The sequence below is a fragment of the Hippocampus guttulatus genome, chromosome 12 (genome assembly GCF_054856545.1).
Source record: "Hippocampus guttulatus isolate MCC_2025c chromosome 12, RoL_Hgut_1.0, whole genome shotgun sequence".
In the NCBI taxonomy this organism is placed as follows: domain Eukaryota; kingdom Metazoa; phylum Chordata; class Actinopteri; order Syngnathiformes; family Syngnathidae; genus Hippocampus; species Hippocampus guttulatus.
In genome coordinates, this window is record NC_141272.1 from 20771794 (window position 1) to 20786894 (window position 15101).

A 15101-nucleotide genomic window follows, 5' to 3' on the forward strand; every position below is an offset into this window, starting at 1 on the left:
CTGATGTCATCCTCTTACATTTGTACAAAGCAGGATTGAAATAGATCTGTGCAGTGTCTGCTGTGATGCGGATCTGATGTGGTGAAGAAGTAGTTTAGCCATAAGGTGAAGCTCTCAATTCACCAGTCGATCTAAGTTCCGACCCTAACCTATTGTAATGAGGTTTGGGTTGTGAAAAAAGAACGTGATTCTGGATACAAGCAGCCGAAATTAGTTTCCGCAGGTTGCCCGGGCTCAGCCTTAAAGTTGGGATGAGCAGCTCGGTCACCTAGGAGAGACTCAGTGTCGAGCCGCTGCTCCTCCACTTTGAAAGGAGCCAGATGACGTGGCTCAGGCATCGAATGAGGGTGCCTCGCGGATGCCTCACTGGAATATCCCTCCAGTAGGAGGCCCAGGGGAGACCCATGATACTGGCCAGGGAAGGCCTTGGCATCCCTCTGGAACATTTGGAGAAAAAAAGGCTGGGCAGAGGGAAATCTGGGGCTCCCTGGTGAAAATGCTCCCTCCCCAAACCAACTCCAAATAATCGGGAGATAATGGAGGCTGGGTAGATGGATGGATGAGGAACAGAAGGATGGATGGTGAGATTTAAATATTTTCTCTTTTAAGATGAGCAATGAGCATTCTCATATCAAGTCTGCAACTGTCATCGAATATGGACTCAAGCTGGCAGTAAGCATGTCAAGAAAAGGCCTGTTCAGGTTCAAACCGGTAGTTGGTCCCACAATTGACACAAACGATCATGAGGTGGAGGAATCAGGTGGAAATCAGGTCTAAAACCGGCTGGCAAAGGGAATTTATATTGTTAAGGGGAAGCTGTGCAAATGAACTAAAAATGTTTTGTTTTTTTGTTTGTTTTTTTGGTCACAAGTCTGTGTCACTGAGGAAGGGTCTGCAATGCTTGACAAACAATTGGAGACCGTCAATCCCACAAACCCCACCCCCGCCCCAAACCAAGAACAATAAGAGACTAGTTGATGATTAAAATATGTACGACCACAGATTTCAAAAGGACAGTTTCACAGACCGCATCTGCCCAGCCACACCACGAACAGCCACAATCACACCTCTGACTCTGTCCGCTCCACCTTGAATATTCATGAGCGGGCAGGCTGGCCGCGGCTAAAGTGGGGCTTAAGCAGCAAGGCAGAGAAAATAATTTAGAACGATATTTTAGGACATCAAATAAAATGCATTAAGGGTTAATTGGGGCTACCCATGTTTCTGTTTCTGAACAGGGAGGGAGACGACTCTTAAGGCAACAACAGAGAAACAAAGCAGCTGGGCCAGATCACCACGACGAACTAGCATCAAGTGTGTTCTTGATACTTGATAATTACTACCACAGGGCGAAGATCAAACGTGTGGCTGGCTTAGTTGAACAAAAAGAGAAAAAAAAGGCCGGGAGTTCTACACAGTGCAACACATGCCATTCAGTAATATCAAAGGAAGCTGCACTTCAAATGGAATCAAACACCTCTGCATACCCAGAATACAAATGATAGTGTCCCGTCTTTGACCTTCCTGTGTTGACTATAACTTTGCTTCCTCACAACACCAAGCACAACAAATGGCAAGCCAATATTTAGCTTTTGGTTTACACAGAATAAACATAGACAACATCCACTACATACACACATTCAGCTAAGTATATGTTTATTGCTTTTTGTAGAATAGATAAATGTTTTCTTTGCATGCCCCACAATTACAGCATTTGTTTTTGTTTACATATTTTTCTTTCTATTCAAATTCTTCCTAGGCCCTAGGAGGCTCTGAGTGAATTATGTGCGTGACCTCTGGTATTGACTGGAACTGGCATTTTGTTGTAGGAAATGTTTGCATGAGTCACTTTGTATCACACTTCCAGACTTAAACAATGTGAGAAGACCATGTGCTGCATCTTAGAAAACATTTCAATCCTTCTTCCTGATGATGTAGACAGTAGGAGCATGACATAAAAAGAGGCAGTAAGGGATGCCATCAAGCTGAAGGAGGAGGCCTTTACGGCCTGTGGGACCCCAGAGGCAGCTGATGGGCATCGACTGGTTAAGTGGAACGCAGCTTCAGCGGTCGCCGAGGCAAAAACTCGGGCGTGGGAAGAGTTTGGTGAGGCCATGGAACCCGACTTCCGGACGGCTTCGAGGAAATTCTGGTCCAGGATGTCTCAGGAGGGGGAAACAGTGCATCAGAAACACTGTGTACAGTGGAGATGGGGTGCTGCTGACCTCGACTGGGGACATTGTGAGTCGGTGGGCAGAATATTTCGAAGACCTTCTAAACTCCACCAACACGCCTTCCTCGGAGGAAGCAGAGTCTGGGGACTCTGAGGTGGGCTCTCCTATCTCTAGGGTTGAAGTCAATGATGTGGTTAAAAAGCTCCTCGATCTACCCAGAGTCCCTCAAGGCCCTGGATGTTGTGGGGCTGTCTTGGTTGACATGCCTCTGCAACATCGCGTGGTCATCGTGGAGAGTGCCTCTGGATTGGCATACCAGGGTGGTAGTGTCATGTTTCGGTTTGGGACCAACAGGTGGCACTGTAGGGCTCCCCCTGCAGCTGCACCCCTGTTGGTCGTTATGTAATTAGTTGTATAAAAGGACTCCCGCCTGACCACTCTTTGTCGGGTCATTGTTTGTTTCTTTGCTGCTGTCATGTTTGTTTATTAGGTCATGTTTCTGTTACTATTAGTTTTGAGCTTCTGCCATGGTTTTTGTTTGAGACTTTGGACTTTGTTTGTTTTGGATTTAGTTTTCTCTGTTCTAATACAATTTGTCAAGTACACCCTGCTCTTCCCTCTTGCCTGCTTTTTGGGGTCCACCACCACCTCGCAACGTGACAGATAGTCCCTCTTTTTAAAAAGGGGGACCGGAGGGTGTGTTCCGACTACAGAGGGATCACACTCCTCAGCCTCCCCGGTAAGGTCTATTCATGGGCGCTGGAAAGGAGGGTCCATCGGCAAGTCGAGCCTCAGATTCAGGAGGAGCAGTGTGGTTTTCGAGGCGTTCGATCGTGTCCTTCCCAAGGCACCGAACCCCATGATACGGGCTGTTCGGTCCCTGTACCACCGATGTCAGAGTTTGGTTCGCATTGTCGGCAGCAAGTCGAAATCATTCTCAGTGAGAGTTGGACTCCGCCAAGGATGTCGCCAATTCTGTTCATAAACTTTATGGACAAAATTTCTCGGTGCAGCCAAGGCGTTGTGGGGGTCCTGTTTGATGGCTTCAGTATTGCATCTCTGCTTATTGCAGATGATGTAGTACTGTTGGCTTCTTCAAGCAGGGCTCCCCAACTCTCACTGGAGCATTTCGCAGCCGAGTGTGAAGCGGTTGGGATGACAATCAGCACCTCCAAATTTGAAACAATGGTCCTCTGCCTGAAAAGGGTGGAGTGCCCTCTCCGAGTCGGGGAGGAGCTCTTGCCCCAAGTGTAGGAGTTTAAGTATATTGGGGTCTTGTTCATGAGTGAGGGCAGCAGGGAGCGAGAGATCAACAGGCGGATCGGTGCAGCGTCTGCAGTGATGCGGACTTTGTATTGGTGTGTCGTGGTGAAGAAGGAGCTGAGCCAAAAGGCGAAGCTCTTGATTTACCGGTCGATCTATGTTCCCACCCTTACCTATGGTCATGAGCTTTGGGCCGTGAACGAAAGAATGAGATCCCGGATACAAGCGGCCAAAATTAGTTTTCTCCGCAGGCTGTCCGGTCTCTCCTTTAGAGATAAGGTGAGAGCTCGGTCATCCGGGAGGGGATCAGAGTCGAGCCGCTTGTCCTCCACGTCGAGAGGAGCCAGATGAGGTGGCTCGGGCATCTGATTAGGATCCCTCCTGGATGCCTCCTTGGTGAGGTGTCCCGTGCATGTCCCACTGGCAGGAGGCCCCGGGGACGACCCAGGACACGCTGGAGAGACTATGTCTCCCAGCTGACATGGGAACGCCTCAGGATTTCCCGGAAAGAGCTGAAAGAAGTGGCTCTTTGATTCAAATTAAAGGCCATGTTGGGTTAGAACAGGTGGTGACGTCTGCGGTAAAAACACTGGGAATTGGCTGGATGGACATCGTGTTGATGGAAAAGTTCTGAATAGATTCCAGAATCTCCTCCGGGAGTTGTTCATGTCTTCTGAGCAGTACTCCCTGAGGGTGGGCTGCTTGTCAAATTGTGTCTGAGATGGCTGGGTCTTTGATAGGTCAGAACCTAATGTCACATAAGAAGCAGATTTGGACCCGGAAGCAAACAGGACACAAATGGGAAGAAAAACCAACGTTCTTTCCGGTCTTTCTATACAAAGTAACAAGAGAGAGGAGTGGATGCAAAACAAAAAAATACCAACAACATAAGAGTTTTGTGCTGGATGCAGAAGATGGGGAAGGAAGTATGACATTCTATCACTGACTGTCAGATCTATGTTCCACTGAGCAAAAAAGGCGTTTTCTCATTAAGGCCACTTTATCCTGCCTGGAAGAAATCAAAACCTGGATGGCACAAAATTTCTTGAATTTCAATGAAAAGAAGACAGAGGTGATACTGTTTGGTCCCAGTCGCCCTAGTACATCCCATCCTGTAGACTTGGGCACCCTGTCCCCTTACCTTAAGTCAACAGTCTCAAACTTGGGTCTTAAACTGGACAGTGATTTTAAACTTGACCGGCAAATTGGTGCCGTTGTTAAATCCAGCTTCTTTCACCTTAGACAGCTGGCCGAAGTAAAACCTCTCCTCTCTCATGAACACTTTGAGACAGTAATTCATGCCTTCGTCACATCCCGGCTCGATTACTGCAATGCCCTTTACTTTGGAGTGAGCCAATCCTCCATTAAGCGCCTCCAGCTGGTCCAGAATCCCGCTGCTCGCCTCTTGACTGGTACTCGTAAGAGGGAGCACATAACTCCTACTCTGGCATCCCTTGAGTTTTTTTTATTTTTTAAGATCCCATTATTTGTTTTCAAATCGCTAGATGACCTCGCGCCACCTTACTTCTCTGAGCTCATCCACCCCTACACACCTGCCCGGCGCCTCAGGTCTGCAGACCAGACATTAGGGGTGTTCACACGGCACACATTTGCTCCGGCGCTGCACCGAGGTATTTTGTTGCAATATATTTTACACCGCAGCAAATTGTGTGGAGCGTTCACACGTACAAAGCCGCTGAGCGTGTCAGCACCGGCACAGCGTCGGTGCAGCCCCACTTGCGTTCACACGGCAGTTTCTGCAGCAGAGCAAAACGACAGAAAACAAATGAGCTGTCGTGTTGGTTCTTTTTAAAACGTATACACAACTCAAGCGACTACTGGACAGGCACGTCCTTCTCCTTCTCGGTCTCCGTGCCTTCTGCTCGAGAGTGACCGCCCCCGAAAACGTAAATCAACGATGACTTCAATGACACTCAGAAAGGCAAACACGTAATGCGCCAAACAGAAAATCAAGAGATGAAATCACAAAATAAATTATATGGGGGGCGGGGGGTTGTGAACACACAACAAAGGAACAAACTACACAAACAACTCCGAGACAGTCCAGTCTCCTACAAAAGGAAAGATGTTACCAGCCAAGTCTTGTGTCGTTATTAAACAAACACATGACGGAAGTCCAACGGAGCACGAAAGCAACGCATTCTCGCCGTACGTAATCAACTCTTCACAAGCATTTGCTCTGGAGCAAATTTAACCCAGTTGCGTTCACACGTGCAGATTTACATCGGTACTGCTTCGCAAACGAGCATTTGCTCTGGAGCAAATTTTTAAACCACCTCCCTGAGGTGGATCAAATTTGGTCCGGTGTAAGCTGTTTTCCGGGGCTACGCCGGAGCTAATTTGCACGTGTGAACGCTCTACTGGGGCAGCCCCGGCGTAGCACCGGACCAAATCTTGCCGTGTGAACGCTCTACTGGGGCAGCCCCGGCGTAGCACCGGACCAAATCTTGCCGTGTGAACACCCCTATTATTAGAAGTACCAAGAACTAAACTGAGGCTCAGAGGGGATCGAGCCATTTCTGTTGCTGGTCCCTCTCCCTGGAATGACCTCCCACTAAACATTCGGCAAGCCTCCTCGATGCCCATCTTTAAAACCCGCCTCAAAACTCATTTGTATTCTTTGGCATTTGATTCAGCATGACTCAGATTGATTCTTGGTAATATTTGTTTTGCCACATTGTATTTCAATTTACCATTGACAAAGTGGCAGATTGAGAACACAGCACTTGTTCCCACTCTAACAATCACAACTTTCTCCAGGAATTTTTGCTGTCTTTCAACCTGTTTGAGCAATTTCATCGATGTTGCTTTTACCTTTTATATATACAGTCAAACCTCAGTTTTCGAACGTCTCTGTTTTCGACCAAATCGGTTTTTGACCAAAGATTTTGAGTTTTTTATGCCTCGGATTACGACCGAAAATCGGTTCTCGACCAAATTGAGTGCACTTGAATGCGCCACTCGACTCCTCTCGCCATCCAATGTGAGCGGACGTGTTCAATAAAGATTTTAAAAAAAAGCATTGTTGACGTCTACGCAAATCGGACTGTTATTTCTGCATTGTGTATCACCCCCTAATCATGGCACCAAAGAAAGCAAATGGAAGTCGTAAAGATGGTGAAAAAAGAGGAAAATTATGAACTTAAGAAAGATTTAATAGCGAAATATTAATCAGGTGTACATGTGTCTGTGTTGGCTAAGTAGTTTGGCATGCCGAAATCGACAATCAGCAGCATCCTAAAAAAGAAAGACCACCTTACAGTCACTGATGTGGCTAAAGGATCTCGTATGTTTAACAAACAAAGGCCACAAATATTAGAGGAAGTGGAGAAACTTTTGCTTATTTTCATAAATGAGAAACAGCTAGCAGGGGACAGTCCTAGCCAAGATACGATTTGTGGCAAAACAAGACAATTGTATGGAGATTTGATCAAAAAGGATCCTAGCATTGCTCCGGAAGAGTTTGATTTTAAAGCAAGCAGAGGATGGTTCGAAAAGTTGAGGAAAATAAGTGATTTGTCATGGGGAGGCAGCCAGTTCAGACAAGGAAGCTGCCGAAAAGTTTAAAGTTGAGTTTGAAAATCTCATCAAGGCCGATGAATATCTTCCCCAGCAAACTTTTAATGTGGATGAGACTAGACTTGTTTGGATAAAGCGGTTCAAAAAATTGATGGAGGGATGTTACCTCGTACTGTAGCGTTGGGTTGCAAAAAGAGAGTCCATAATTACAGCCGTTACTTAGGGTTTATTAGTTCAATTTGTAAAAGAATGTAATCTACAACTGTCTGATGAGAGAGAAAGAGAGAGAGAGATGTTCCTTGAATTTTTATGTTACAATGTTAATGTTTATGTTAAAATTGGTAAAAATAAAACGAAATGTTTGCACAGTATTTTACATATTACCCGCTCTCTTATTACATCTGTATACAGTTTATCGTGTAAAATAGTAAAAAAAAAAAAAAAAAAAAAAGGAATGCTTTAAAAAAGTTGCTATCTAGACTTAGAACTGATTAAAATTTATTACATTGATTCGAATGGGAAACATGGTTTCGGTTTTCAAACAAATCGGTTTTCGAACAGCTTTCTGGAACGGATTATGGTCGAAAACCGAGGTGTGACTGTGTGTGTGTGTGTGTGTGTACGTATATATATATATATATATGTACAGTAAATATTCCCATCACCGGAATTCGATGAAAAGGAATTTCCTTCACCCGAAATAAAAACGTATGCATTAACATTTTGACTACGATATTACATTTTACCGGAACTTAAGTCAGCGGAAATTTGTAACCCGGATGGAGACGGAAGGCCGCGGGAGCTTCAATACATGCAGCACCCACCCGATGCAACGGAAGACACATGTTCACTTCGCTGTTTTATATCATCGGGTTCGAAATGATGGCGTGTAAGTGACTTTTTATTGGCGTGAGTTTTACTGTAATTGCGAACGATATTAACTTTATTTACTTACGTGCTGCAGATCGCAGCACAAGTTTAAAAAGCAAGGCCCACTCGACACAACTGGAGACATAATGTAAGAAACGTGTTCGCTTCACCGTTTTCTATCATCGGATTCGAAACGACGACGTGTAAGTGACTTTTTATTGACGTGTGTTTTACTGTAATTGCGAACGATATTAACTTTATTTACTTACGTCCTGTAGATCGCGGCACTAGCTTAAGAAGCAACGCCCACTTGACACAACTGGAGACACGATGGAAGAAAAATGTTCGCTTCTCCGTTTTCTATCATCGGATTCGAAACAACAACATGTCAGTGACTTTTTATTGGCGTGCGTTTTACTGTAATTGCGAAAGATTTTAACTTTATTCACTTGCGTCCTGTAGATCATGGCATCGAAAATGAAGAAGAACCCAACAAAACAAAACAACCCAAAATAGACACATTTTTTCCCAAGACGGAAAAAAAACCCCCATCAACATTAAAATACTGTACGTACTGTACTGTGTTGTGGTATTTTTGAATACTCTACACCTGTACTGTATACTGTACTCCTGTTTTTGTTATATAAACAGTTTTTGGACAGTATATTTTTGCATTTTATTGCTTGTGTTGTTACACATGCATTTTTTCAACATACTGTACTTGCAGGTTCAGAAAGGACATGTACCATGCTCATTTCCTAAATAAGGAATTTTTGTTATAAGGACAGATTGGACAGTAAAAAACATGAGTCCGTACTAGAGAATGTTTACTGCATATGGTGGAACAGTGTTGTGGATGAGCATTCAGTGATTTCCGGAACAAAATAGAGATAATCCCTTTTATTTGGCAGCTCTGAAATATCTGACAAAGATAAGACAATTGAAGAATGCAGTTGGAAAAGGTCATTTGATTAAGTTTGATTAATGTGTTGAATGTTAAAACAGTGTAGAACCATCAAAGGTTTTTCATTAATCTTCTTAATATGATCAAATGTTGTATAAAACGTTCCATTACTGCACTAATGCTGTGAATTAACTTGTTTGGTGTGCTGAAAATGTGTTAAAAAACACTTTTAATAGTTGTATTTACAAAGTACATTAATAATATTATGGTAGCCAATAATAATTTTTTTCAAGACAATATTCAGTTGAATATGTCAGTTAAAAAATACTTTATTTTATATTTTATGAAAATAATGTGGAATGGTGGGCCATTGGTCCACCTCACAGTGCAGAGGTCTTGGGTTTGAATGCAGCCCCAGCCTTCCTGTGTGGCGTTTGCATGTTCTCTCCGTGCCTGCGTGGGTTTTCTCCGGGTACTCCGTTTTGCTCTCTCATTCCAAAAACATGCTTGGCAAGTTAACTGAACAACTGTCCCGAGGTGTGACTGTGAGTGTGAATGCTTGTTCGTCTATGTGGTCCCACGATTTATTTTAAGAAGTATTTTAGTCAAGGCAGATTATATTGTTATAAAACCTACAATATTAAACATAATTGTTAAAAAATAAAATTAATTAATGGCAAAACTATTATTTGTGTTAAGTCTGTCGCCATCTGACCAATGTAAATAAAGAAGTAACTAAAAGGTTGAATAGTTGTGGCAACACTGCCAAGAGCATGGCAAGGTCACATAGGAACCCAGGACAACATCTAAAAAAAACGCAGGTCTCTCGTGCCTCAGTTAGGGTCATGACTCAACAGCAAGAGAATGGGTGTAAGTGGCATCCATGGTAAAGTTCCAATGTTAAAACCCCTGCTGACGAAAAATAAAGTCTCATCTTTCGTTAAAAAATAAAAATAAAAATAAAAAAGATCACAATGACTTCAAGTCTATTTGGAGAATGTTCTGCGAGCAAAAGTTGAACTTTTCAGAAGGTGTGCATTACAGTATTTTAGAAAAAGAACAATAATCCAACAGGGTGGTCGTAGTGTGGTGGTCTGGAGCAGCTTTTCTTCTGCAGCACCTGGGCAACTTGCTGTGATTGATGGAACGATGAATTCTGCTTTGTACCAGAAAATCCTGAGTTACAATGAGTAGTTATCAGTTTTGTGATCTCAAGCCCAAGCAAACTACAGTTATGCAGCAGGACAATGATCCAAACACACACCAGCAAGTAAACTTTTGAATGTCCTAAGGTCTGCCAATCCAGAGACACTGTACCAGATGTAGCCTACATGTGATGGTGTTGTCAACCAGAACAGCTCCACCACATCCAGAGTTTGCCTACCCAAGGAGCCCGGCCACTGTTGAGCTTTACAACCACCTCAGTGATTTCAGTCTCTGAAATAGAAGAACCCAAATCAGAGATCCCAGATTCTGCTTCTTCTTGGATGTGATGATGGTGATGTCACCCACCCTTAGGGAATTGCCATCAAGAAGCTTTTCAACCACCTCGGTGAGAGAGAGCTGATGTTCCATGTCCCTCGAACCAGCTTCTGCAACCAGGGATCAGGCCACTAATGTCCCCACCCAGCACACACTACACTTGACCCCTCCCACAGGTGGTAAGACCATGGAAAGTGGGACTCACGTTGACTCTTCGGGCTGTGCCCCATGGATGCAGGCCCCAGGCAAGTGGCTCTCACCAGCAGGCCCCAGCTTCAGGGACCCTGGTGACCTGTATCTGGGTGAGGGAAAACCGAGTCCAAAGTTTGTATTCAACATAAGGAGTCTTTAAGTGATGCTTTATCTCGTCCCTCATCTCGACCCATTTGCCATGGGTGACAGTGCCAAGTAAATAAAGCCTCAGACAATTTAGCTCCTAGGCCCATTGGGACACACCACAAAAAGGTGACGGCTCAAGAAAGTGACTTTTTGACAGTGAATTGGACAAGAAAATAAGTCTAAAAAAGGCTATGATGCAAAGACAACAATCTCCACCTGAATGTGGAGAAGACGAAGGAGATTGACATGGACTTCAAGAGAACGCAAACCCAGCATGCTCCGCTGACCATCAATGGTGCTGCAGTGGAGAGGGTGAGTAGCACCAAGTTCCTTGGTGTGCACATCTCTGAAGACCTGTCCTGGAGCCATAATGCCGCATCAATGGCCAAAAAAGCCCACCAGCGCTACTTCCTTCGCAAACTGAGGAAAGCAAGAGCCCCGCCTCCCATGATGCAGACATTCTATAGAGTGTGTTTCAATGTGCTGCATGTTTGCACTGTGGTTGAGAGAGGAAAGTAATTTCATCTGTGCTGTATGTTGCACATAGAGCATATTTGACAATAAAGCTTGACTTGACTTGGCTGACACAACCATGCAATTTAGTACTCATGATTTTGTCAAGTCCTTTCATTCATTTCATTGCTGCGTGTCCATCTCCAACTCTGCGGCCTCTTCAGCCCACTTGGACTGTGTCTCAGACATCACCAATGACTTGCAGTTCCACTTCCTCCCAGCAATGTGCGATCAGAGTGGTCACAGTCACCAAAGCTCATTCTGGACATAACTTTCCACAATTTTTTGTCATTCAAAGTATATTGAGATAATGGATCTGTTTCTTTCTCTTTTCTGAATGTTTTTCAAAGAATGCTCCTTTTCAGCAGGTGCTGTTGGATGACCTTTTTGTGTAAAAACACATCTTTAGAGAACTGAAATTGTCTCACGCTGTCCTTCCATCAGTTCAAACAAAAGCCAGCAATGCTCCATGGCAGCACAATCCAAGTGAATTCCAAATGCCAAACATGAAACAAATCAGATGTTAAACCACAAGAACACTTTGTAGCCAGCAAGTCAAAGGAAGATAGGTAAGAAATAGGAAAATATAGATAAGAAAGGAAGGCACTACACGGAAGATTTTCAAAGTGTAATGCTAAATCCATGAAAAACTTCGAGAAAAAAAATCGAGAAACCGTTCATCGCAATATGGATATTATATTGTTTAATAGAACATATAAGCATTTGTAAAAATTGTGTCCCATATGCTTTAATAGAAAACAGAATTTTATTTCAAAACGTTTGGGTACATCCACATTCTAAGCAACTATATACTGTATTTATTTATTTATTTATGTATTTATTTATTTACTAATTAATTAAACAATACCTCAGGCTATGTAGGTCCAGATCATCTGTGTCAAAGTCCAGGAGAGGCTGCTGTGCATCAGATGGACCCTGAGACTGAAGAACTGAGGAGGAAGATGAGATGACTGTAGTCTGGCCTGAGGGATGAATGGTCTTAAACTGAAATTGGGGTCCCATCCACAGCCGACGATGCGGACCTGTATGTGTCACAATCTCCACCTGTGAATATAAATGTAAAAAATCTAAGAACAGAGGATAAATCAAAGTGTTGTTCATGACAAAATCACCAGGCAAGATATTAGGGGGAAAGTATTTGATTGGGCAAAACAAAGATGACAAGTTAATAAGCAAGTTCAAACACTGAACTCAACTCATCTGTATTTATAGAGCACTTTTAGACAGCCATCGCTGCATACAAAGTGCTTTACATCGAGCAACTAACATATACAACAGTAAGGCAAAAAATCGCACCGAACAGCAAAACCAAGAACAAATCTGAGTCATGCTGAGTCAAATGCCAAAGAATACTCGTGAGTTTTGAGGCGGTTTTGAAAGATGGGCAGCAAGGAGGCTTCAAATGCAACAGAGTTCTGGTAAGGACAGAGAGTGAGGAACAAAGTGGTGATGTTTACTTCAAAATCAGAATACATTTGATTGTCTGTGAAATGTGCATTCAAAACAAGAGGGTTTTTTTTTCTTTTGGTTCGATGGTATAACATGTAACATAAATGGTAACTAAACTGGTGAGCAGCTACAAAGAGACCTTGCAGCTTGAGCCACATAGTGGTACTGGCGTGTTGGGTTTCGTGGCACACCGGAATTGGAAAATGGCATGGGCGGATGACTGGTTAGCATATCCACCTCACAGTCCAGAGGGTTCAATTACGGCTCTGGCCTTCCTGTATGGAGTTTGCATGTTGTCCCTGTGCCTACGTGGCTTTTTTCCGGGTACTCCGGTTTTCTTTCATATTCCAAAAACGTGTGGCAGGTTAATGGAACACTCTCAATTGTCCCTAGGTGTTATTGTGAGTGTGAATGGTTGTTTGTCGTGTGTGACCAGTTCAGGGTGTATCCAGTTCAGGGTGTATCCTGCCGACTGCCCGGGGAAAGCTGGGCTCGGCTCTTCATCTTCAATATCATATCAGATGAGACACGCAAAATTTTAAGTCAATCTGATTACATCTGTATGAGGGGTTTATTCAACTATGTCCTCTTTCATAAACTAAAATGTGGCCACGTTTGCAAGTAAATTCAAAATAACAGATTTGCTGTTTATTGTAAGGCTCCAAGTTAATTTTGATTTGGTCTAAGGCCGTTATATATGCTTCAGAATTTTCAAAGATGAAAGTGAAACATACAATTGGGGCTGCTTCTCTAGTCATTTGTAGGGTGGCACTGCTGAGCCATGAAACAAAAATTAGAATAAGAAAATAAGAAACCCTTTATTTGTCCCACAATGGAGACATTTGCAAAAAGAAACAGAACAGTGTTGCTTTCTTGGGACACTACAGCAATAGCATTTGGCCAAAACCCCCAAACGTCATGTCTTAATATCATGAAGCCCTTAACAATCTTTCTGAAAAATATGAGTTTGATCTGGTTTATCCACTCGAAGTAAATCATCAAAGAACAAAATTTGTATTTCATTTTGCCAGTAGCTGGCACAAATACTTGGATGAAAAACGTGTTGGTAGATGTCGTCCGGTCTGCACTGATGAAATGAATGAAATTTTGAAAAGAAAGCCGAATCAATTGTGAATGTGTTGTGGTGTATTATTTTGTTATTTTATGTTAACTGATGTTGATTCCAAATTTGTTTTACTGCCAGATATTTTGAACTGCTTTCCTCTAAATAATTGGGTTTCATTTAATTGTATCTTTAATCAATAGAATCATTTTTAATGTTATCTTATAGAAGTTGATTTTTTTTCTTATTTTAAACGGGGTGGGGAAAAAGTAACGTCCAGCCCGAATATAATAAGCACATTCGGTTTGAAAAGGTGTTCGTTAATCTCCATATCGAACAGTTTGTTTTGTATTGGTCATAGTTGCGTTGACCTCCCATTAAGGGTTAAATATTACGTTAAAAAAATATATATACAGGATATATATATATTGTATATATGAGTAAAAATTAATTCAGCCTTTTTTCTCTTTGTCTGTTACAACCCTTCCACGGAATGGGAACAGAAACAGGTATGGGAGATGGGCAGGGGCATAGAGTGGTGCGCGATCAAAGTTTTGGTTGCCTGAACACAAACAAGAACTGTTTGCCATCTTTTTCTTTTCAGTGAGTTGGATAAATAATCAAAAAAAAAAAAAGACGATGATCAAGATGCTCAGAACGACCATTTTAACAAAAACACCTTATTCTGACATTTTTGCTGCACACAACTGTTTAATTGGCCTAGTTTTTGTAAACAAAAGACTTACAATCGGATCATGTTTACATATCAACTTCAGCCATGCCACAACTGGATTTATTGTATGAAACGTTTACTGGAACAAAGTGTTGTGTAATTCAAAATTGATGGGCTTTGAAAACAAATCACATAAGACAAAGACAGAATGGTAAATGTGCTCAAGCATGCAATAGAATTCACATAAAATATTTATAGAAGACAGAGCAATGGGATGAGAACAAGGAAGCTCTGGGTGAATGATGGAGATTATGTCTGCTTGATTGTGTCACAATGTCACAGCTCAGTTAGCAAAGACAGGGGCCTTACCTGAGAGAGCCACTCCTCATCATCCTGCCCAATGTGATCTGATGACTCATGATGCTTGCTTTGACTCCCTGGGTACATCCCTGAAATAATCAATTTGCATTGAGTATTCATTTCGAAAAGAACCATTATAGGGAAAATAATGCTAAATTGGTATGTGGACAGAATAGACATTTCAATGCTATACTGAACAAATATATGCAAAAAAACCAAAAAACAAAATGTTGCATTCCTTGCAAAGATTGCGAGATAATGGAAACCTTTTTTTTCTGCAAGGGGGATGCATTTTTTTAAAAATGCGCATTGATGTACTTGGGTGTCAGTTTGTCAGCTCTCATACGCTCACTTCAGATGTCTTTCACTTATTTGGAAACTGTATTTAAGATCAAGAACAGATTTAATTGTATTTCATACCAATTTCAAAATAAAATTCAATTCAACTCG

General features: G+C 42.6%; 1 protein-coding gene across 4 annotated transcripts in view; it reads right to left on the minus strand.

Moving 5' to 3' along the window:
- bcas3 (BCAS3 microtubule associated cell migration factor) overlaps positions 1-15101 on the minus strand; it is a 342963-nt gene that overhangs the window by 206291 nt on the left and 121571 nt on the right. For all 4 annotated transcript variants that reach the window (XM_086126139.1, XM_086126141.1, XM_086126140.1 and 1 more), the window contains exons 20-21: positions 14661-14740; positions 11954-12150 (exon numbers count right to left, since the gene is read on the minus strand). In XM_086126139.1, the coding sequence (XP_085982265.1) occupies positions 11954-12150; positions 14661-14740 (277 nt within the window). The remainder of the gene's footprint in view (positions 1-11953; positions 12151-14660; positions 14741-15101) is intronic.